Source organism: Cynocephalus volans, chromosome X (assembly GCF_027409185.1).
Source record: "Cynocephalus volans isolate mCynVol1 chromosome X, mCynVol1.pri, whole genome shotgun sequence".
In the NCBI taxonomy this organism is placed as follows: domain Eukaryota; kingdom Metazoa; phylum Chordata; class Mammalia; order Dermoptera; family Cynocephalidae; genus Cynocephalus; species Cynocephalus volans.
The window spans coordinates 121,714,512-121,736,688 of NC_084478.1; the positions used below are offsets into that span (position 1 = coordinate 121,714,512).

Consider the following 22,177-nt stretch of genomic DNA (forward strand, 5'->3'; position numbering starts at 1 on the left):
AAGTACCTTTATGTCTTAGGCCCCTTTGGGAGTCTCAGTCTGGTGGGGGAGAGACATAAATGACTAGAATGCAACAGGCTGTATATTGTAATAGAGATATGCTTGGAATGCCATGGGAAACACAGAAGAAGCCTGCAGCTGAGAGTGGGGTTTCAGTGGGTAAGAAAAGGCTTTAGAACAGGTAATGCTTTGGCAGAAGCTGAAAGGATGGGGAAGAGTTTGCCAGGCTGGCTAGGTGGGGATGGGCCTTTCAAGCAGAGGGAATGGCAGGTGATATGCAAAGGCCTGTAGGGGTAAGGCTCTCCTGTAGCTGGGAACAGCAAGACGCTGACTATGGAGGATAGGAGTGAAAGGCTGGAGAGGCAAGGTCCTCTCCATGTGTTATGGTAAAGAGTTTGGATTTTATGGGGAAGATTCAGATACCCTGGTGGGATGAAGCCAGGGGGTGACAGGATGAGGCTGGTGTTTAGAAAGAAACTTCTGTGTGACAGGTGGGAAATTGTTTGGAGGGGAGACAAGACTGGAGGAAGGGAGACCAGTTAAGAGGCTGTTGCAGTAGTCCGTGGGAGAGATGATTTAGGCATGAATGGAGACAGTGGTGTGTGTGTGTGTGTCTGTGTGATGGATTCAAGGGATATTCAGGAAGTAGAACTGACAGGACTGAGTGAGACACTGGGTGTGTTTTGTGAGGGAAAGGGTAAGAGTCCCAGACGACTCCTAGGATTCTGGCTGGTGTCCTTTAATGAGATGAGGAATTAAAGGGGAAATAGGTTGGGGATGAAGATATGGTGGTGAGAAATTTAGTTGCAGACATTGTGTGTTTGGGGGGCCTGTGGAACAGCCAGGTGTGTTCTGGAGGCAGCTGGAGACGAAGACTGAACCTTAGAAGAGAGATGCAGGTCTGGCAAGTTTGCTTCTTGCCACTTCCACCCTTTTCCTTTCACAAGTTCTGCTCCCTCGGAATGATGACGCCTTCCTAATTGCTTCTCTCGGCAGCAGATGAAGGCCAGGTACTCCCAGCATGCAATACTGAACTCAAATCACCAACAGTACTGTGGTGTGCTTTTCAGCAAGGACAATGAGTTCCCTTTAAATTATTTGCCCAACGAAAAAATATATTTTTTTTCTGTTTAAGTGGAAGAATAGCAATGGCATCTCTGGAGAATCAGAAGGAGAAGGAAAACAATAAGCAGCTACCAAACTTCCCACCAGATGCATAAACAAGCTCACTTCCCCTTCTCTAAAAACAGTCTTTCTGACACTCTAGCTGAGTAACATGTATCTTTTTTTTTTTCCTTAAAGGAGTAGTTTTAATTTATATATAGAGTGAAATATGCACATTGTTAAAATAACACCAAAAATTTAATGCAAAAAAGCTTTTATCTTAACAAGTATTATAAATGCTTTAGTTGAGGGGTTTAAAGGAAAACGAAAATTTGAGTTAGGCCTCCATGGAGGAAGAAAATCAACAGACAGAGGGAAAGTTGAGGTAACATTATTGCTGATTTGGCCGCAGCATGACAATGTCTCTTCATACCTGACATCCCAAGATATAATTTCAAGTATGATAGGTGCCTGTTCGTGTCAATTGTCTCTGCTGGGTAAGTGATGGGAGCAAAATGTCAGCTGGCAACAGGGGTGTTAATAATCACTACAAACTTGCAAGGAGACATTTCATAAACTTCCTCAGCAGAGTTCACATGAAAGGGTAATTGGCAGGGACCTGGCTTCCTGGAAGGCACCTTGCATTCAGGTATTCGGTACTGTCAAACACTGTGCTGGGAACACATGCAGTCTCCTGGTGCTCAAGCCACTATAAAATTGCTCTTTATATTGAAAACAGGTTGATGTGAGTTCTGTCTCTAGAATAATGCAGGAGAGGAAGCAGTTTCTAGTCAAGAGGCACTAGCAAGCTGGTAAGTTGCCATTGTATACTCCTGAATGGCTTAACTAAAATAGCATGATCTCTTTACCAACCCGTTTTGGCCCCTTTTGCCTTGCACATAAGTCTGAGTCCGTTGAACTGCCTTAGTTTACAGAGTTGAAAGAAAAAATTGTATCTTAGTTTAATGACTAAGCATCTTGCATGACCTTGGGGTCATTGCTGTGAATACCAGTGATGACTGTACTCTCCAGAAGTGGGGATGGAAATGGACAAGGTATAGGACACTGAGTCCAGGGGCAGCCCAGGACAGCTCCTATCCTAACAAATTGCCTGATGTGTGCTTATTTTCTTTCTCTTGTCTGTTTCCCCTAACACTGATTTGTCAAAAAAATAAAAGCAATTCTGGAGGCTTAAAGGTCCCAAAGAAGTAGGTATTGACAGTACAGAGAAAGGCACAGGGGCTCCACGTGTCTGGAGGCAGTGGACTCATGGACAAAGAGTCATGAGCTGTCTCTTGTATCCTGAGTGGGAATGGAAGACATTTCTAACCAGTGCTTAGTTCCACTTGGCCCACCTGAAACCTTAAATCTATCTAGTGGGTGAGCCGACTCTAATCTTACCTTCAGCCTGTCCCCTCGCTAGCTTACTCCTGTGAAAGGGGGTGCATTAATATATTTTTGCTTCCTTCCTTGTTCTTTGGGCTTGATTCAGAATAGTTAAGTTAGCTTTGGTAGCCACTTGTTCAGAGGAATAGCTTTGCTGTTTTATTTCCTTGGTGAGTACCACTTTATTGAGTTAGGAATTATATACCCCATACCCATTAATTATTTGAAAAATATGGAATGTTACCAACATAGCTCAGAACTAACTCATTACATGAATCCCTGGAAGCTCATGTGTATGTCTGTTTCTTTCCTCCCTCACCTCACCCTAGTCCTCTGTAGTGAGAGAAGGACCTCCCTTTACTCAGACCCTTTGGGTACCTCCATAGTGAGCTTTGCCTGCACTGTCAAGAGGCTGTGACAAAGCTGTGGGCTGAAAATAGGACAAATAAGGAGAAGGTAGAAAAAAGGCAAAAGAGGAGAGGGGGGAGTCTTACGTGGAGAAGGCATTGTTCTGTTTCTCACATCGGATCCCCTTGCAGTTGTTAGGCTCATCAATAGCTCTGGTCTCATAATAAAAGTAAAGCTGGTTCAGTCCGTTGGCAAAAGCCAGCAGTACCAGGCAGTAGATGAAGAGGAATTTGAGAATATCAAGCAGCATGCGCCCCAGAGATATCTGCAGAGGCCCTAAGTGGGAGTTGGCTGTGAACAGGGATATGAGACGCAATGAACTTAAAATGTTGGATATCGCGAAGAGCGCTTCTGCAATCAGAGTCGGGTGCCACATTTCCCATTCCTCCCTTGGACGAGAACCATTATACTGAAAGAAACAACAAGTGCACAAGATGAGAGGTACAGTGAGCATTTATAAAACTTTCCCCTCTTTCTTCCCTTCCACACCCAAATAAAGCTGCCAAAATATGCATCAACCATTCATTTGTACAATGGGCCCTGTGCATGGCACTATAGGTCTTTTTTGCCCTTACTCTCTTCCTCCCACTCCCATCCAAGTATATATACCCAGCATATACATAAAGAAGAATGAATTTCAGAGCAATCATCTGGAGCAACCACCTGTGGTTTATCAACAGACATTTTCCAATTGTGGGTTTACCAGATTGTTGGGGAATGTCATTGAAACGGAGTCACTGATATGCCCAAGGCAGTGGTGGGGACAAGGCACCCTGTTTCCTCATGAGGTTTTGAATCAGATCGACTTCCTCAATCCCCCATTGTGTACTGGGTATCATGGACAACTTATAGTTATGAAGGACAAGGGGTAGATGCAGCCTCCTTGGTATGCGGTGTTCATTTTCACTCTCCTGCTGACAGCAGTTTGGGGCTGATAGAGCATCGTTAGGGAGCTGTTCATGAGAGCTTTCTGCTGAATTTTTAGCAGTCAGTAATGTATTCTACACTACTGCAAATGGCATGCCAACCTTCCAGGTAGTAAATTTAGTACTTTTCTACACAGTGGCGTATGGATATATTTTACTGTTCCTTTGACAACCCTCCAAGTTGGAATGTCCCTCTAGCACAAATGAAGAACCAGGGGGTTAAAGGAGGAGAAGAGCCAGTACTTATGGTGTTGGTTACCCATTTTTTTCAGTCTTATCCCGGGCTTCCAGCTCCTGGAACATTGGGGCTAGCTTTGTAGAAAGATGACTTTGTTGTGAGATCTGAGCTCCAATTTGGGCACTGTCACTTAAAACTGCCTGTATCTTTCAACTTCACCACAAACCAAGGATAATGCCCACTCCTACCCACTGCACATGTTTGTGATTCTGTATGCATGTGCAAAAGTACATGTACTCCGTAAGGGGAGATGTTATGAAAATACAAGGAACTACTTATTACCTTTCCCAGGAGAGAAGTACATTTTGCCTGGGATTCAATCTGAAGCATACTGCCTTTAGCTCTCATCTAAATATCACAATTTCTCAGGACTAAATGTAAACAACTTTCCTGAGAAAATGTTGCATTGGGGGCCAAATTATATTGTTAGCATTTCTAAAATGTGCCTTAGTTCCAACAACTGAAGAAACTGGTGTTGCTAAAATCACTTGTTTGTATCCGGTATTCTTCACTGTCAGGGGAGTTTGGAGAAATTGTGCCACATCTATGCTTCTGTTTCAAATAGACTTTTAGGTGACCAATCAATTTTATTGCTCTTGGAAAAATCTTGTATTTTTGCATTTTACCTTCCAAAAAAACATTCATTGTATTGCTGTGAAGGGTAGTTGTTGTTATGCCTGTTTTACAAATAGAGGAACTGAAATCCAGAGAGGCACAGTGACTTGCTAAAGATCACACAGCAAATTGGTGGCAAAGCCAGGATGAAACCCTAGGTCTCCAGACACTCAGTCTAGCACTATTTCTATCAAATGTTACTTATATCATAGTTGATATCACAGCACAGATGTTAGATAGGCCTTTCAAGGATTTGAGGTATACACAAGAGATGGAGGCTCCACTGATAACAAAACAGACCTGTGTTTTATAAGTAGAAATCTGGAACATTTGTGGTTCATAATTTGGGGCTTTCTCTCTCTACAGCCAGAACTGTAACCACAGGGAAGTCTGCTGCCCATGAGATTTTCAGAACACTCAGAAGTGTGGAAGATAATTCTCATGGCAAATCTATACTTTGCATATATGCCTTTGGAGAAAGATAAGAGCATGTGAGCACAGGGAATGAACTTGGAGCTCATCTAGCATAGAGATCAGCAAATCTTTTCTGTTCAGGGCCAGATAGTACATATTTTTGGCTTTGTGGCTATATGGTCCCTGTCGCAACTACTCAATACTTCCCTTGTAGTGCTAAAGCAGTCATGGACAATACGTAAACAAATGGATGTGGCTGCAGGCCAGATTTGGCCCGCAGATCATAGTTTGCTGACCCCTGATCTAACACAGTGGTTTTCAAACTAAGTTCCTTAGAGCCTGAGGGTTCAATGGAGGCATTTAGTGGCCACTGTGGGAGCCAAAGAGAAGGCCTAGAAGACTCATTCCTCAAGCCAAACTCAGTCCTTTGGGCTCTTTCACACATTGGGGTTCTGTGTAAGTTTTTGCTTGAAGATGTGGGTCCATGGGGAAAAATTAGAAGGTTGAAAACCACTGATCTATTTCAATCTGCTCATTTATCAGAGGCAGAATCTAAGGCTCAGAGAGGTAGAGGGATTGCCTATGATAATCCAGCTCATGAGTATCAGAATGGGGATTAAATTCAGGTCTCCTGACTCCTGGGTTAGTGATAGTGGGAGGCAAGTGATTTTTTTTTTTATATTTTTTGAGATGAAATTCAGCTTGAAAATTGGCCTTTTGCCTTTCAAAAGGGTGTGAATTGCATTCTGTCAACCCAAAAGCAAAGTAGGAAGAGGGATGGCCTGATGTGGAGACTTAATAGTAATTAGAATTTGGGAGGGAAGAATTGTGTATTTAGCTAAGTATTGGCTGAAGAGAAGATCCCAACTCAGTTGACAGCAAAGTCCAGATTTAGTCTGTGCATATGGAAGCGAGGTGGTGGTGGGATAGATCTAGATGGTGCTATCTAGAAGACAAAAGGATTGTTATTCTCCATTTGTAGGGTTATCTGGGAACACTGAGGGTCACACGAGTGTATTTTTTCATTTTGAGTACTTTGATGTGTGCCTTTTGGCTCTTGTTGTAGACCATGTGAGGAGGTGAAGTATATGTTGTTGACTAATTTTTCACTCTAACAAGGGATCTTCTTTAAGGTCAGCTCAGCCCTTGGTGCTTCTGTGCTGCCTCAGTACAATGGTGATCTGAAATGTTTCAAGAGGCCTATGTAGTGGTTCTCATATACACTTCTCATGGAAATTGGCTCAGCCTACTTGGGTAAGGTCATCTTAGATTGGTGTGACTCTGTGGATGAGTGGACCAGACTCTGACCATTTATAAGTTCTCATTGCAAATCCAAATTCTGCATGTGGCATGTCTTGTTTGCAAATTTTCCCTTTTTGGGAAGGGCTCCAACTTCTTGGCAAAGGTTTCCTTTGAGTTAAGTGTTTGTCAGTTGAGGGGCACTTACCCAGCTTAGTAGAGCAGATTTATTCTTATACTTTGTGGCGGGGAAGCATCTAGCTCTCTGGAAGCCTTGCCAGTGAAGTTGTGTAGGTTATGTGATTAGCTAATGCTGAGCATCTGCAGAAAAATTTTCATATCTCCAAACGTTAATCCCTTTCTTCATCACTTATTCTAATTTTTTTTTTTGTTTAAACAAAACCTACCAATTTCTAGGTTGATAATTTATGGTCCCTTCAGTGTATAAATATGACTTCCAAAGGAAGAAATGTTTTTTTTTTTTTTTTTTTTTAGGCAAACAATGTTACTTAGTAGAGTGCAAGAATGACATGGATTTCACCCAGGTACGTTAATCAGAGAGTCAAACATTTTCCTCACCAGCTTTTTCTTTTAAGGAAGTTGTAAGTATGTGTTAAATGATCACCACATGTGTATAAGGCATACTCTTGGGCTCCTTTCAAAAATGTTTCAGGACTGCATTCAATATTCATGCTCAACATAACTCCCAAGGTCTTAAAATTTATGTAATATGCATATTAGGGATATAAAAATAAACTAAGTTGTTGGAGATTTGGGGAACAGCCATATTCCCATTCTAAAACTCCTTAATGTGGAATTTAGTGCCAAAAAGCATGACTCTTGGAGATGGAATTGTCAGCCTTTCCTCATGGTGGAAAAGTTCAACTCAGGGTAGAAGGAGCACAGCCATCTCGTTATTTAATAAGCACCAGACCTGAACTCAGAGCCTATGATTACCCAAAGTGCAGTGTTGGATATGAAGCTATTTTCAGGGTAATTCAAGCTGCACATTGTGTGGGAAAACCATTAAGGTGATGTGTGTGTATGTGTGTGTGTCTGTGTGTGCATACACTATCTGAATTGGTAGGAAGTCATAGATTGGGTGATACTCAAAAAGCTGAATTTATAACTGTTCGAATGATTACCCTGGTGGTGGAAGTGATGAGGAAGGCAGAAGTTATTAAAGGTTTGTGTCTCCTGAAGAGAAGTTTCTGGGGTTCTGCTACCTGTCATATGAAGAACAGTTGAGGGAAGTGGGACTAGTTAGCTTTGAGAAGAGATGACTCAGCAGACTTGGGAGAGATGACTTTATATCGGAAGCACTATTATGAAGAAGGCGCAGCCTTGTTCTGTATGACCCCACAGGGAAGAAGGATTACCAGTGGGTGTGGCACTGAGAGAACAATATTAGACAAATATAAAGTAACTCTTTTAAATGAAGTGGCGAGGGTTAAGAGAGGCTTTCGGAAATAGTGAATCTAGTGAATTTTGTGTCCCTGACTTATTGCAAGCATCAGTGAACCATCCTCTTGGCAAAGACATTGTAGAGAAGATTTAAATACTGAAGGCTAAAGATCCTTTTACCCTGGGGTCTAAGAAGCTAACAATTCATTTGCAAATTATTCCATTCTTTACTTTCTTTGCTTAGGTGGACACTGCCTACAAACCATTGAAAGAATGTCTGTTTATATGGTACCTTCCTGCATGGATTAGACTGTCATCATTACACTTCCACTCTTTATGTTCAGTGCAAAAGCTTAATGTAACCAAAACCACTGCTTAAGAAAAATAGCAGACATTCCAATTTACCTTGACGTAGGCCACAATCTTCAAGGAAATAGTTGCCAGGTAGAGGGAGTTCATTGCAAAATCCATCAGGTTCCACCAGTCATGGATGTATTCGGTAAATCCACCATCCCACATTTCCTTAATCTCCCCCCAAATGAAACCTGCATAATGAATGCAAAAAGTTTATATCTGCATAGGTCATCCCTGGTTATCACAGCAGAATCCCACCAAGTGAATAAAGATGAAATCAATAAATGAATTGGGGTCAGTGGAGTGAAGACCCAAAAGATAGTAATCACTTACGTCTCTTTCTTTCTTATCCCCCTCCCAGTCTTAAACTTGACAAACCTGGTAGACTTTTCCTGAAGATGTCCATAGGTTATACTTTTCTGGGTACTACTCTCTTTTAGCATTCTTACTATAGATGCTGGAATGCTGTTGCAATTTTGGGTGCCTGATTCTACCTTCTTCCCATTTTGGAATGGGAGTAATTTCATCAATAAATTAATTAGATAAATATTATCCCATAGTCATTAGTTTTCACTAGGTGCTGGAAAAGAAAACTTTTCGAGTTTTGAGGTGAGCAAGATGACCATGGACCAAATTACCAGATATTGGGACTAATGCTAGGATGTGGGGCCCCAAATAATTTAGGATTCTCTTTTTTTCCTCTCTCCTCTCACTGTGTGAGGATTTGTGGAATTTTGTCTAATGACATAGATGTTTCTTTAGCCCTGGAAAATGGAAAACAGTAAAAAGTGTTGCTGTGGTCTAGGGCAGTGCTTTTCAGACTTTAAAGGGCTTGTGAATCACCTGGTGATCATGTTCACATGAAGATCCAGGGTGGGACCTGAGATTCTGTGTTTGACAAGGTTCCAGGTGATGCTGATATTGCTGGTTTGGGGACAACAGTTTGAATAGCAAGGACTTAGAGGATGACCCTGTGTTGGAGGGTCTAGTGGAATCTAAAGACTGGAGACTACTGGTAGGGCTACATTCACCATGATGTGTGTGAATTTCCCAGGTTTCCTTCCTGATTGTGGAATCAGTATCCAAATAGATGTGGACTGTGAACAAGTACTGGGACTGTGTGGAGTAGCTATGAGAAAGCAGCAGATCCATGTGCCCCTAGTTATGGGAAAGAAGGCTTTGAATAAACTGATCGGCACTTGCCCTGCTTAATTTACCTGAGTCCTGTTGTGACTGATATGTGGCTTTCTCTCTAAACCAACTGACAGATAGCTTCTCTGTCTTTGAAGATGTTAGATTAACAGAAGCAAGCCTCAGGTGCACTGCCAATCTCACTGTGGACCATGAAATATTGAGTGACCAGGGCCCAGGACAGAAGGAAGCACATTTCTCAGACTCCCAACAAAGGACTATCCCACTGCACTGAGGGAGGTGCCCTAGTTTAGAGCCTGTCAGTCTGCTTGTTCTATTAGTTTCTTTAGATAGGATAAGCAGGCAGTCTGACCATAGCTCTTGGTGCCTTTGACTCACCTAGAACCCAAGGCAATATCATCCATTCCACAACAGTTGGGGGAGGCCCCTGTACATGGAGGTCTGTCCTGACAATGTGCTGAGAAGCCAGAAGCAGCATGAAGAGGAAAGTCAAATAGGATGCTGTGTGGCAGATGAACTTGATAAAGGGCTTCTTGATGAACAGCCCAAGGTTGCTCCTGGGTGAGATCAGATAGGCTATAGACAGCATGGGAAACAGGAACCCAATAGTCATGCAGGTCAGAAGTTTGACTACCCAGTGTTTCCGCCGCCATCCAGGGAAGCCGTCGTACCACAGGGTGGCAAGCAACTGTTGGCAGTTGGGCTGAGCAACAAACTGGGAAAAAAGGAGAACAAGTTAGGCATCTGGGATTTTCAGGGGAAAGTCTACATTTATAATACTACTCCTAGTTTACAGTTAGCTCTGGCAAGGGGCTGTATGGCCCATCCCCAGAAGAGGCCCATTTTCCAGGTTCCTACAAATGGGTCTAACCCCAGAGACAGCTCTGCATGTCAAGCAATGAGACCAGATTTTCCTTAGGGTTGATTATTTTTCTCATATATTAAAACAAAATCACTCTGTTTGGTTTGTCCCTTGGCATGCCTCCCTATTCCCCCACCCATCATGTTAGAGCAGTGGTTCCCCAAACCTGGCTCTGCATCAGAATCATCCAGGGAACAATAAAAAAATCCAGATTCCCAGGTCCCACCAGACTGACTAAATGAGATTCTCTGGGGGTGGGAGTTGGGGGTGGAAAGGTAGAGACTGGACCGGCTGTTTTATAAATTCTCCTGGGAATTTACATGCCTCTTAGCAGAGAATCATGGGGATATTTCATTTCAAATTGATTCGCTTCTACTTATTCCCCTAGCCTATGTGAGGTCATCATCAAATGTGCACTCTGCTTGGGCAAGCACAAACAAGCACGGAATACACCCATGCTTGTGGCTATGGTTTGAAATGGAAATGAATTCTCTTTTTGATATTATCTTTTTTCCCATTTTGTTTTGAGCACCTCTTGGTTGGCTTACAGTGAATCAGTTTGCTACGTTGTCATCTATTTAACACTCTCTCTAGTCTAGACATGCAAAAGAGGAAAAAATATTGGGGGGCTAACATTACAATATTGTATACTAACCCAGATGGGATTTTACTTAAAGGCAATGTACAAAGTGTCAGTGATTATTAATTAAGGAATCATCAGCATTGCAAGTCACCCTCCAGCTGCTACTTCCTGCCTGGTAAGTGACTCAATAGGGAGCTCAACTGTCAACCATGATTTTAAATACTTCCTACATTTGACTACTCCAGCTTCCCGTGGGACAAGTTAAACAGAGCTGCACTATACAGCTTACTAGTACAAAGGAAATAAACCTCTTCCATCATTTACCCAACACCCAAGCTATACTAGACCAACTTTACTGTTAGCATATCCAGAACAGTCACTAGTTTCCCATCCATTTTTCTGCTCCTTGAGCAAACTGCCAGACTACATCTCCCAGTCTTTCTTACAGTGAGGAATGACCACATGACTAAGTTCTCGCTGATGGAATGTAAAGAGAAATGATGTGTGGCATTTCCAGGCCTGGCCTATAGAAGCCTCCCATGTATGCTCCTCCACATTCTTTTCCTTTTCTGGCTGACTGGGATGTGGTAATCCAGGGTGACCTAGGGGCTTCTATCAGCCCATGTCCCTCAATAACTACGTGGAGGAGAACTATCCCGCTGACCAAGAATACCCATCTTGAACTGTTCCATAACTAGAAAAGTTTTATTGTGTTTGGGCCATTATATATTTTGGGGCCTAGCCTGCCCTAAAGCAGTTTACCATTACACAACTCTCAAAAAAAAAAAGCTCTAAAATGTTTTCATTTAGAAAAAATGATCTCATTTCCTCCAAAGATGGGCACAATCCCCATTATGTCTTCATATCTCCTTTCCACACATTCATACAAAGAGACAAAATCCTATAGTCCCTTTCTACTGTTCTTGCCATAACAGTGGGATGAAAAAGGCTGGGATGAAAAAGTCCAAGAAAATACAGAAAAGGTGAAGGGTAAAGCAAGACTTCTGGATGCAATGGAAAAATCACTGGGAGCTCAAAGTTTAGTGAGGGAGACAGATCTTTAAAAAGAGTTATACAACTGTATAGTAAGGGCACTGAAAGAGATATGAACAAGGCATAATAGAAACAAAAAGGAGGGGGATATTTGGACTTCTCAGTGAAAGCTTCCTGGAGGAGATGATACCTGAGTGGAGCATTAAAGGATGTGAAGAAGATGGCTAGGTGCAGGGGAGGAGGGTGAAAGGGAGTAAACAGCCAAAGCATACGACTAAAGGCATAGCGGTAAAAAAGAACATGACTCGTGTGGGGACCCGGACGAGCCTGGGGTGGCTGCAGATTGAACTGAGAGGCTGCGAATGGTAAGAGATGAGACTGGAGAGGCAGGCAGGGGTTAGAGCAGATCAGAATAATAGTCTTTGGCCATTATAAATAATATGGACTCATTTTAAGAGCAATGGGGAACCATAAGCAGTGTGTGTGTGTGTGTGTGTGTGTGTGTGTGTGTGTGTGTGCGTGTGTGCGTGCACGCATGTGTGTAGAGCAGTATAACAGAGTGGTTAAGACTGTAGACTCTGCGGCTAAATTACATCGGTTCAAATCCTGGCTCTGTCACTTACTAGCTGTGTAACTTTGTAGAAGTTATTTAACCTCTCTGTTCTTCAATATCTTCATCTAAAGAATGGAGACAATAACAACATGTACCTTATAGGGTTGCTGTGAGCATTAAGATTACTACACATAAAGCACTTAGAACTATGCCTGCCACATAGTACAGACTCATTAAATCTTAGCTGCATAAATTCTTACGCATGTGATAGAATTAGATTTAGATATTAGAAAGATCCTTCTTGTTATTGAGTAGAAGATGGATGGGGGCAGAGGGTGGGCAGAATTAGAGGCAGGAAGACCAGTTAGAAAGCTGTTGTTCATCTTGAACAAAATGATGGTGACTTAGACTGTATTAGTCCATTTATGTTGCTTATAACAAAATACACGGAACTGGGCAATTTATTAAAAAAATGAAATTTATTGCTTACAGTTTTGGAGGCTGGAAAGTCCAAAGTCCAGAGAACACATCTGGTGAGGGTCTTCTTGGTGGTGGCTTTACAGCAATGCAAGGGTCTCACATGGCAGAAAATGGTGGAGCAGAGAGAGAGACGCTCATGCGCCCTCCTTTTGAAGCCCTCAGAACCATGCCCATCACCACCATTATTAATCCATTTACTGTGGCATGGCCCCACAATCCAATCACCTCTTCAAGGCCCCACCTTTCAATTATTGTAATAGGATTTCCCACCCTCTTTACACTGTCACAGTGGGGACTAAGTTTTGGGGGGACATCAATCCACAGCATAGACTAAGGAAATGGTGATGGAAATGGTGAGAGATGGTCAGATTCAAAATATAGTGAGGAGGTAGAATTGGCAGAACGTGGTAATGGATGAGAAGTGGAGTAATAGATGGAGTGTGGGAGTAAAGGGGAGAAGAGCCTTCTCATTCTGGTGAATTGGTGATGGTAGTGCCATTAACTGAGAGAAACACTTGAAGATGAAACAGGTTTATGGAGATGCATACATTTTTAGACCTGTTGAACTAGATTTGTCTGTGGAACATCTAAACAGAGATACATCATTGTTGAACTACTCAACTCAGCTGTTGCAGTGCAAACTCAGCCATAGATAACATGTAAATGAATGGGTTTGTCTGTGTGTCAGTAAAACTTTATTTACAAAAACAGGAAGCAAATTGTAGTTTGGCAATCCCTATTCTATGGTATTGCTCCATGCTGCTACCAGAAGCAGATATTTGGAGCTCTTCAGCAATGGTCTTTATGATCTACTGGGACTTCCCCTTGGGTATCCCCAAGAACTCTAACCCCAGAAATCACCTTCCTCTAAGGCGGAAATGAAGAGGTGAAGCTTTTTTTTTTTTTTTTTTTTCTTTTACTAGTGACACTGAATTCTTTATTTTAAAAAATTTTGAACACATAGTACCTCCTCTTCTATTTTTAGGAATAAGTTTTAACAAGTTTTAAATATCTCAATTCTCAAAAACAATAAGATTTTTAAAAAATAAGATTTGATTACCAGAAACAAGTCATACGTAGTTACGTATCGTTTTCATCTTTACTCATTTCCATTATTTGTCAATTTATCTTTGATGCAATCTGGGAACAATTAAGCAGTCACTGGATACCTGTTTTAGAATCTCAAGAAACTATTATCCACCACAGGAATCTAATGGTGTATATATATATATATTTGCATATATTTAAAATTTTAGAAGGGAATAAGTAATAAACTATTCTGGTTACTTTATACCAAATATTTAGATACCTAGTCAAAACAGTAAGGATTAAGATCTTTCTCCAGTTGAACTCTTGACTATATAAAAGCTATTTGCAGCACTTTCTTCTGAGGATTAAAAATGCTTTATTTCCCTGCTGGCTAAAAGGAGGAATTACACATTACAAGTAAGTCCTTTATAAGTGAATATTCATTCCTTAAGAGAACAGCCATAAAAATGTATTTTTAAAAATTTCTCTTAAAAAACTGAAAACAATCTTTCTCTTTAAAACCTATGGCATTAATCCCTACTTTACAAAAAAACATTTTTTGAAAGGGCATCAAGTTCATGATCTACACATGCATAAATAAGGAACTGAATGTCTTAACAGAATTTGGCAAGCCAGAAGAATGGCCTAAAATAAGTAAATAAATAAACAAAAAAGAAGAGAGTACATATCTTCTAAGTTTGAACATATAATTCTGTAGGCCAATGCAGCAAATAGTGCTCCACGGAGGGAATGCAGGGAAGAGGAAAGTAGCATGTTCCTATGTACATTTTCTTGGTATTCTGGTTGTCTTTCAACAACAGAGAAATATTCTTTTTATTATTATAAAGCCATTAATTGCCCGCTGTAGAGCAATCTCAAAAAAATCTTTTAATAATGTAACTTACATATAAAATTAATTTAATAATTAAATCTAAGTGCAAAGGAATCTTCAATGATTCCTAAATTCAAGGGAGTATAATGTTAATATAATTAAGAACTTTGATTGGTGCTTCTATATTTCAGGATATTTCATCTAATTTTCTTCTCTTTAAATGATAAGTTGTACCAAAATTATTTGGTTTCCTCTATTTTCCTCACTTCATTTTATTTTATGATATCTCTATATATATGTAGAGAGAGGTATGTTAAGATTCCATTATTAAAAATGTGATTGAGGCTATATATGACCTATTAATCTATAGTATAGCATTGTTAATCTTTGACCTGCTATATTAATTCCTTTGGTGAATAAATGTCAAAGGTCATTTCTTCATAAAAGGATTTTAGTAAGAGGACCAGCAATATGGAGAGAGATTCCTACTACACCCCCTCTCAAACAAAAGATTATGTCAATCAGTGGTTCAGAGCAGTTATGTAAAATATGAAAATACATAATTTACAGCTGCAATTTTCATACTAAAAGCAGTTAAGAACTTAGAGTAATTAAAGATTTTCTGTTTTGGTTAAACAGGTCAACTAATAAAACTGATAGAGATCACTGTGAGAACTTAGGTATACCTAGTTAAAGCAGAACAAAAATGTTCATAATTTTTAGAAAGTTTTAGTTGCTAACTAGCAGTATAAATAGTGTCCAAAATTTGGTGGCTGGCCATGGTTTTAATTTTTTTCAAGTTATTTCTACAGCAGACATATTTTTGATGTCTACCCACCCCTGAGTTCAGCAATTATACTTTTAGACTGTAAAGTTAGATGCCCTTAATAGCAACACATACAAAGCTAAAAAATGTCATCTATACAGAGATTAAAAACGATTTTTAAAAATATTCTTTATCAATTTTTGATTGGATGGTTTTATTGGGGTACATATTTCAAACCTTTCAGCCAACTGGCTTTTATTTTTTTTTAATTTTAATTTTTATTTATTTATTTATTTTCTTATTTTAACTTCTCAATATACATTGTAGTTGATTTTCGTGACCCTTTACCGGTTCCTCTTTCCCTCCTCCCTCTCCCCCCCATCATATCTGTTCACTTGTCTTAACAACTTCAAGGAATTATGGTGATTGTTGTGTCTTCCTCCCCCCCTTTATTTGTTTGTGTTTATTTATGTTTAGCTCCCACAAATAAGTGAGAACATGTGGTATTTCTCTTTCTATGCCTGACTTATTTCACTTAATATAACTTCCTCTAAGTCCATCCATGTTGTTGAGAATGGTAGTATTTCATTCTTTTTTATAGAAGAATAGAATTCCATTGTGTAGATATACCACAGTTTCCTTATCCACTCATCTGATGATGGACATTTGGGCTGGTTCCAACTCTTGGCTATTGTAAATACTGCTGGAATAAACATTGGAGTACAGGTATCCCTTCAGCATGATGATTTCCATTCCTCTGGTATATTCCCAGCAGTGGAATATCCGGGTCATATGGTAGATCTATCTGTAATTGTTTGAGGAACCTCCATACCATTTTCCATAAAGGCTGCACCATTTTGCAATCCCACCAACAGTGTATGAGAGTTCTTTTTACTCCTCAACCTCTTCAGCACTTATTATTCTCAGTCTTTTGGATATTAGCCATCCTGACTGGAGTAAGATGGTATCGCAAAGTGGTTTTGATTTGCATTTCCCAGGTGCTGAGTGATGTTGAGCATTTTTTCATATATCTGTTGGGCATTCATATATCTTCCTTTGAGAAACGCCTATTCAGATCCTTTGCCCATTTTTTTTTTTAAATTTTATTTTGTCGATATACATTTTGGCTGATTATTGCTCCCCATCACCAAAACCTCCCTCCCTTCTCCCTCCCCCCCGCCCCCCAACAATGTCATTTCTGTTTGCTTGTCATATCAACTTCAAGTAATTGTGGTTGTTATATCTTCTTCCCCCCCACCCAGTTTTGTGTGTGTGTGTGTGTGTGTGTGTGTGTGAATTTATATATTAATTTTTAGCTCCCACCAATAAGTGAGAACACGTGGTATTTCTCTTTCTGTGCCTGACTTGTTTCACTTAATATAATTCTTTCAAGGTCCATCCATGTTGTTGCAAATGGCAGTATTTCATTCATTTTTATACCTGAGTAGTATTCCATTGTGTAGATATACCACATATTCCGTATCCACTCATCTGATTATGGACATTTGGGCTGGTTCCAACTCTTGGCTATTGTAAAGAGAGCTGCGATGAACATTGGGGAACAGGTATACCTTCGACTTGATGATTTCCATTCCTCTGGGTATATTCCCAACAGTGGGATAGCTGGGTCGTATGGTAGATCTATCTGCAGTTGTTTGAGGAAGCTCCATACAGTTTTCCATAGAGGCTGCACCATTTTGAGTCCCACCAACAATGTATGAGAGTTCCTTTTTCTCCGCAACCTCGCCAGCATTTATCATTCAGAGTCTTTTGGTTTAGCCATCCTAACTGGGGTTAGATGGTATCTCAGTGTGGTTTTGATTTGCATTTCCCGGATGCTGAGTGATGTTGAGCATTTTTTCATATGTCTGTTGGCCATTTGTATATCTTCCTTAGAGAAATGCCTACTTAGCTCTTTTGCCCATGTTTTAATTGGGTTGCTTGTTTTTTTATGGTAAAGTTGTTTGAGTTCCTTATATATTCTGGATATTAGTCCTTTGTCATATGTATATTTTGCAAATATTTTCTCCCACTCTGTTGGCTGTCTTTTAACTCTGTTAATTGTTTCTTTTGCTGTGCAGAAGCTTTTTAGTTTAATATAATCCCATTTGTTTATTTTTCCTTTGGTTGCCCGTGCTTTTGGGGTCGTATTCATGAAGTCTGTGTCCAGTCCTATTTCCTGAAGTGTTTCTCCTATGTTTTCTTTAAGAAGTTTTACTGTTTCAGGGTGTATATTTAAGTCCTTAATCCATTTTGAGTTGATTTTAGTATATGGTGAGAGGTATGGATCTAGTTTCATTCTCCTGCATATGGATATCCAGTTATCCCAGCACCATTTGCTGAAGAGGCAGTCCCTTCCCCAGTGAATAGGCTTGGTGCCTTTGTCAAAGATCAGACGGCAGTAAGTGTCTGGGTTAATTTCTGGATTCTCTATTCTATTCCATTGATAAGTGTGTCTGTTTATATGCCAGTACCATACTGTTTTGGTTATTATATCTTTGTAGTATAGTTTAAAGTCAGGTAGTGTTATGCCTCCACCTTTATTTTTTGTGCTCATCATTGCTTTGGCTATGCGTGGTCTTTTATTATTCCATATAAACGTCTGGATAGTTTTTTCCATTTCTGAGAAAAATGTCTTTGGAATTTTGATGGGGACTGCATTGAATTTGTATATCACTTTGGGTAGTATGGACATTTTCACTATGTTGATTCTTCCAATCCAATGAGCATGGGATACCTTTCCGTCTTCCTGTATCCTCTCTAATTTCTCTCAGCAGTGGTTTGTAGTTCTCATTATTGAGATTTTTCATATCCTTGGATAACTCAATTCCTAAGTATTTTATTTTTTTGGTGGCTATTGTAAATGGGCAGGCTTTCTTGATTTCTCGTTCTGCATGTTCACTATTGGAGAAAAGAAATGCTACTGATTTTTGTGTGTTGATTTTGTATCCTGCTACTATGCTGAAATCATTTATCAATTCCAAGAGTTTTTTTGTAGAGGTTTTAGGCTGTTCGATATATAGGATCATGTCATCTGCAAACAGGGACAGTTTGATTTCATCTTTTCCAATCTGGATGCCCTTTATTTCCTTCTCTTCTCTGATTGCTCTGGCTAGTACTTCCAACACTATGTTGAATAGGAGTGGTGAGAGTGGGCATCCTTGTCTAGTTCCTGTTCTTAAAGGAAAAGCTTTCATCTTTTCCCCATTCAGGATGATATTGGCAGTGGGTTTGTCATATATGGCTTTAATTATGTTGAGATACTTTCCCTCTCTACCTAACTTATAGAGGGTCTTTGTCATGAATGAGTGCTGAACTTTATCAAATGCTTTCTCAGCATCTATAGAGATGATCATATGGTCCCTGTGTTTGACTTTATTAATATGGTGTATCACATTTGATTTGCGTATGTTGAACCAACCTTGCATCCCTGGGATGAATCCCACTTGATCGTGGTGAATAATTTTACATATGTGTTGCTGTATTCTGTTTGCTAGTATTTTAGTGAGGATTTTTGCATCTATATTCATCAAGGATATCGGCCTGTAGTTTTCTTTTTTGGTTATATCTTTACCTGGTTTTGGTATCAGGATGATGTTTGCTTCATAGAATGAGTTTGGGAGATTTGCGTCTGTTTCCATCTTTTGGAATAATTTGTAAAGAATCGGTGTCAATTCCTCTTTGAATGTTTGGTAAAATTCTGCTGTGACTCCATCTGGTCCTGGGCTTTTCTTTGTTGGGAGCCTTCTGATAACAGCTTCAATCTCCTTTCTTGTTATTGGTCTGTTCAAATTTTCTATGTCTTCATGGTTCAGTTTTGGGAGCTTGTGTGTGTCCAGAAATTTATCCATTTCCTCCAGATTTTCAAATTTGTTGGCGTATAGTTGTTTATAGTAGTCTCGAATGATTCCTTGTATTTCAGATGAGTCAGTTGTAATATCGCCTTTTTCATTTCTAATTTTTGTTATTTGAGTCTTCTCTCTTCTTTTTTTTGTTAGCCATGCTAATGGTTTGTCAATTTTATTTATCTTTTCACAAAACCAACTTTTTGATCCATTGATCTTTTGAATTGTTTTTTTGGTTTCAATTTCATTCAGTTCTGCTCTGATCTTAATGATTTCTTTCCGTCTGCTAACTTTAGGTTTGGATTGTTCTTGTTTTTCTAGTTCTTTAAGGTGAAGTGTTAGGTTGTTCACTTGCCATCTTTCCATTCTTCTGAAGTGAGCATTTAATGCAATAAATTTCCCCCTTAATACTGCTTTTGCAGTATCCCACAGGTTTTGGTATGATGAATCATTGTTTTCATTAGTTTCAATAAATTTTTTGATTTCCTGCTTGATTTCTTCTTGGACTCATATGTCATTAAGTAGAATGCTGTTTAATTTCCATGTGTTTGTATAGTTTCCAAAGTTTCATTTGTTATTGATTTCTAGTTTTAATTCATTGTGGTCTGAGAAAATACATGGGATAATTCCAATTTTTTTGAATTTATTGAGACTTGATTTGTGACCTAATATGTGATCTATCCTGGAGAATGATCCATGTGCTGATGAGAAGAATGAATATTCTGAGGTTGTTGGATGGAATGTTCTGTAGATATCTGCCAATTCCAATTGGTCTAGAGTATTGTTTAGATCATGTGTTTTTCTACTGATTCTTTGCCTAGATGTTCTGTCTAATATTGACAGTGGGGTGTTCAGGTCCCCTGCTATTATGGTATTAGTGTCTATTTCCTTCTTTAGGTCTAATAGAGTTTGTTTTACGGTTCACCTTTCTATTCCCCTGGCATGGACTGAGTCTGGTGCCTGCCTGCAATCAGCTCTCCGGCAGGTTCCAGCGGACTTGGGAACTCTCCTACCACACTATTCCCAACCAGAAATTGGTTAGGTGTTTTTCCTAACTGGTGGCCGCAGAGATGGTATCTGCCTCCCAGTAACAGGAAGTTTACCGGGGGCCGGAGTCCAGGGTGTGGTGGATTGATAGTCGGCCCCGCCCGTACTTCCTTGCCCTCCCGACACTGGCCGGGGACGCCCCACGCCACCAGCCCCGCCAGAGAACCGCAGAGGGTGTGGGAGGGGAGGCCTGCCCGCAGGCCCCGGGAAGCCCCGCCCCGTGGCAAGCAAGTGGGAAGGCTCAGTGAGGAGCCGAGCCGGGCCGGAGCTGCCACCACCTGAGAAAATGGAGGCAGCGCCGGGGCGGTGAGCGGCCCGGTGATGCAGGCGGAAGCCGGGTGGGCGTCAGCCCCCCGAGCAGGGCCGGGCCAGGGGTCACTCACAGGGCTGTGCCAGGTCAGACGCTCACTCTCTGCCTTTGGTTTGTCGCCTTCCCCGCTCTCGGTTTCCGCCACCTCGGACTGCTTGCTCGGTCCCACGGCATGGCTCGGGCACTCCCAGGAATCTTCTTTTATGCCGGCCTGAAACCTCGAATCATGAATAGGGCAGCTGGCCACCTTCAGCGCGGCCCCGGCCTCCGGGATCCTGTCTGCATCCACAGCAGCCCTGGCACCGTGTTCCCTGTTTAGAGACTCACTTTTGCAGCTACGAAACAGTTCTTTTCCTCTTCCATACTTCAAAGCTGTTGCCTGTAAATGAGGCAGCCTCTCCTGCCAAGGGAAAAGTGGCGGTCACCCCCCACGACCGGCCACCAGCAGCGGTCCTCCCTTAAGAGATGGCAAGAGGAAGGTCCACAAGTTTCTCGGCTGCCTGAGGCCCAGTGGCTGCCTTTTCCACCTCAGCTACTCCGCACCAACCGCCACAGCTACCGCCATCTTGAAACTCCCTGAGAATTGGACCTTTCAACAATTTTTTTTTCTATAGAAAAATTTCATCTAGCTGTTAAGCAAAGTCTTTTCAACAGGAAAGCAAAACAAAACAATCCTTCCAGGAAAATCTATATGGTTGTATGAGACAAATAAGTAAACATACCACTTTATAGTGTATTTTTGCCTAAATTTTAAAATAAAAATGTCCACACTGTTTTGTTACAACATTAAGCCCCTGTCAAAAATGTATTTCTTATTTTACGGTACAGGATTGAAGAACAAGATGATACTTACAAGTAAAGAAAATTTACAAGAAAAAACTTGACAAAAGTTTTTCAGTTAAAGTAACATTCAAACTTGAGTTAAACATAACAAAAGAAACGATTGCAAACAAAAACATTTATGGATTTTCCAAACATAAATAAATGAAATAGTGTTTAGGTGGTAGGGCTCATGCTGATGGGTAGTAGGAAGTAACAGAGTGTAATCTACTTGGAAAAATCTTTAATGTACAAATAACAAACCCAAGTTATGGACTGCAGCAATTTAATCATCACTGCCACTTTTCTTACTTCCAAAATAAAGCTTTGATTAAACCATTCATACTCTATATTACTCATACTTTTAATTCAGATTGAGGAGCTATATACAACAAATGAATTTATTTTCATCATACGAATAACATATTGTACCTCTCTGCCAATGTTACTCGAAAACCTTCCATGTCAAAACAATTTGACAGTAGATATAAACAATCAAATAAATACACAATTATCTTTCATTATAGTCTTTTAAAGAAGCATGTTAATTCATGCTGTTAACCTGCTTAGGATCACATTGCATAGAATCCAAATATTAACAGTTGGGGTGAGTTTCAAAGTAATGTTGGATCCCTCACTTTATTTATAATCCCAGTATAATTGATAAGTTCATTTCATAGGCTCTATCAAACATTAATCATTGAGTGGCAGGAGTTAATGAAAACTTTTCTTGTTGCAACGTCCATTGCCGGCAACCAATGTCCCAAAACCGCCAAGGAAGGCATTGTTATTGCACAATACATGAGGACCTGGAACAT

The 22,177-nt window shown here is 40.4% G+C and overlaps 1 protein-coding gene across 1 annotated transcript in view; it reads right to left on the reverse strand.

Moving 5' to 3' along the window:
• The window catches only part of TRPC5 (transient receptor potential cation channel subfamily C member 5), a 167,735-nt gene that overhangs the window by 45,831 nt on the left and 99,727 nt on the right, over positions 1-22,177 (reverse strand). The window contains exons 3-5 of the mRNA XM_063083212.1: positions 9,619-9,955; positions 8,140-8,279; positions 2,985-3,307 (exon numbers count right to left, since the gene is read on the reverse strand). Coding sequence (XP_062939282.1) covers positions 2,985-3,307; positions 8,140-8,279; positions 9,619-9,955 — 800 coding nt within the window. The remainder of the gene's footprint in view (positions 1-2,984; positions 3,308-8,139; positions 8,280-9,618; positions 9,956-22,177) is intronic.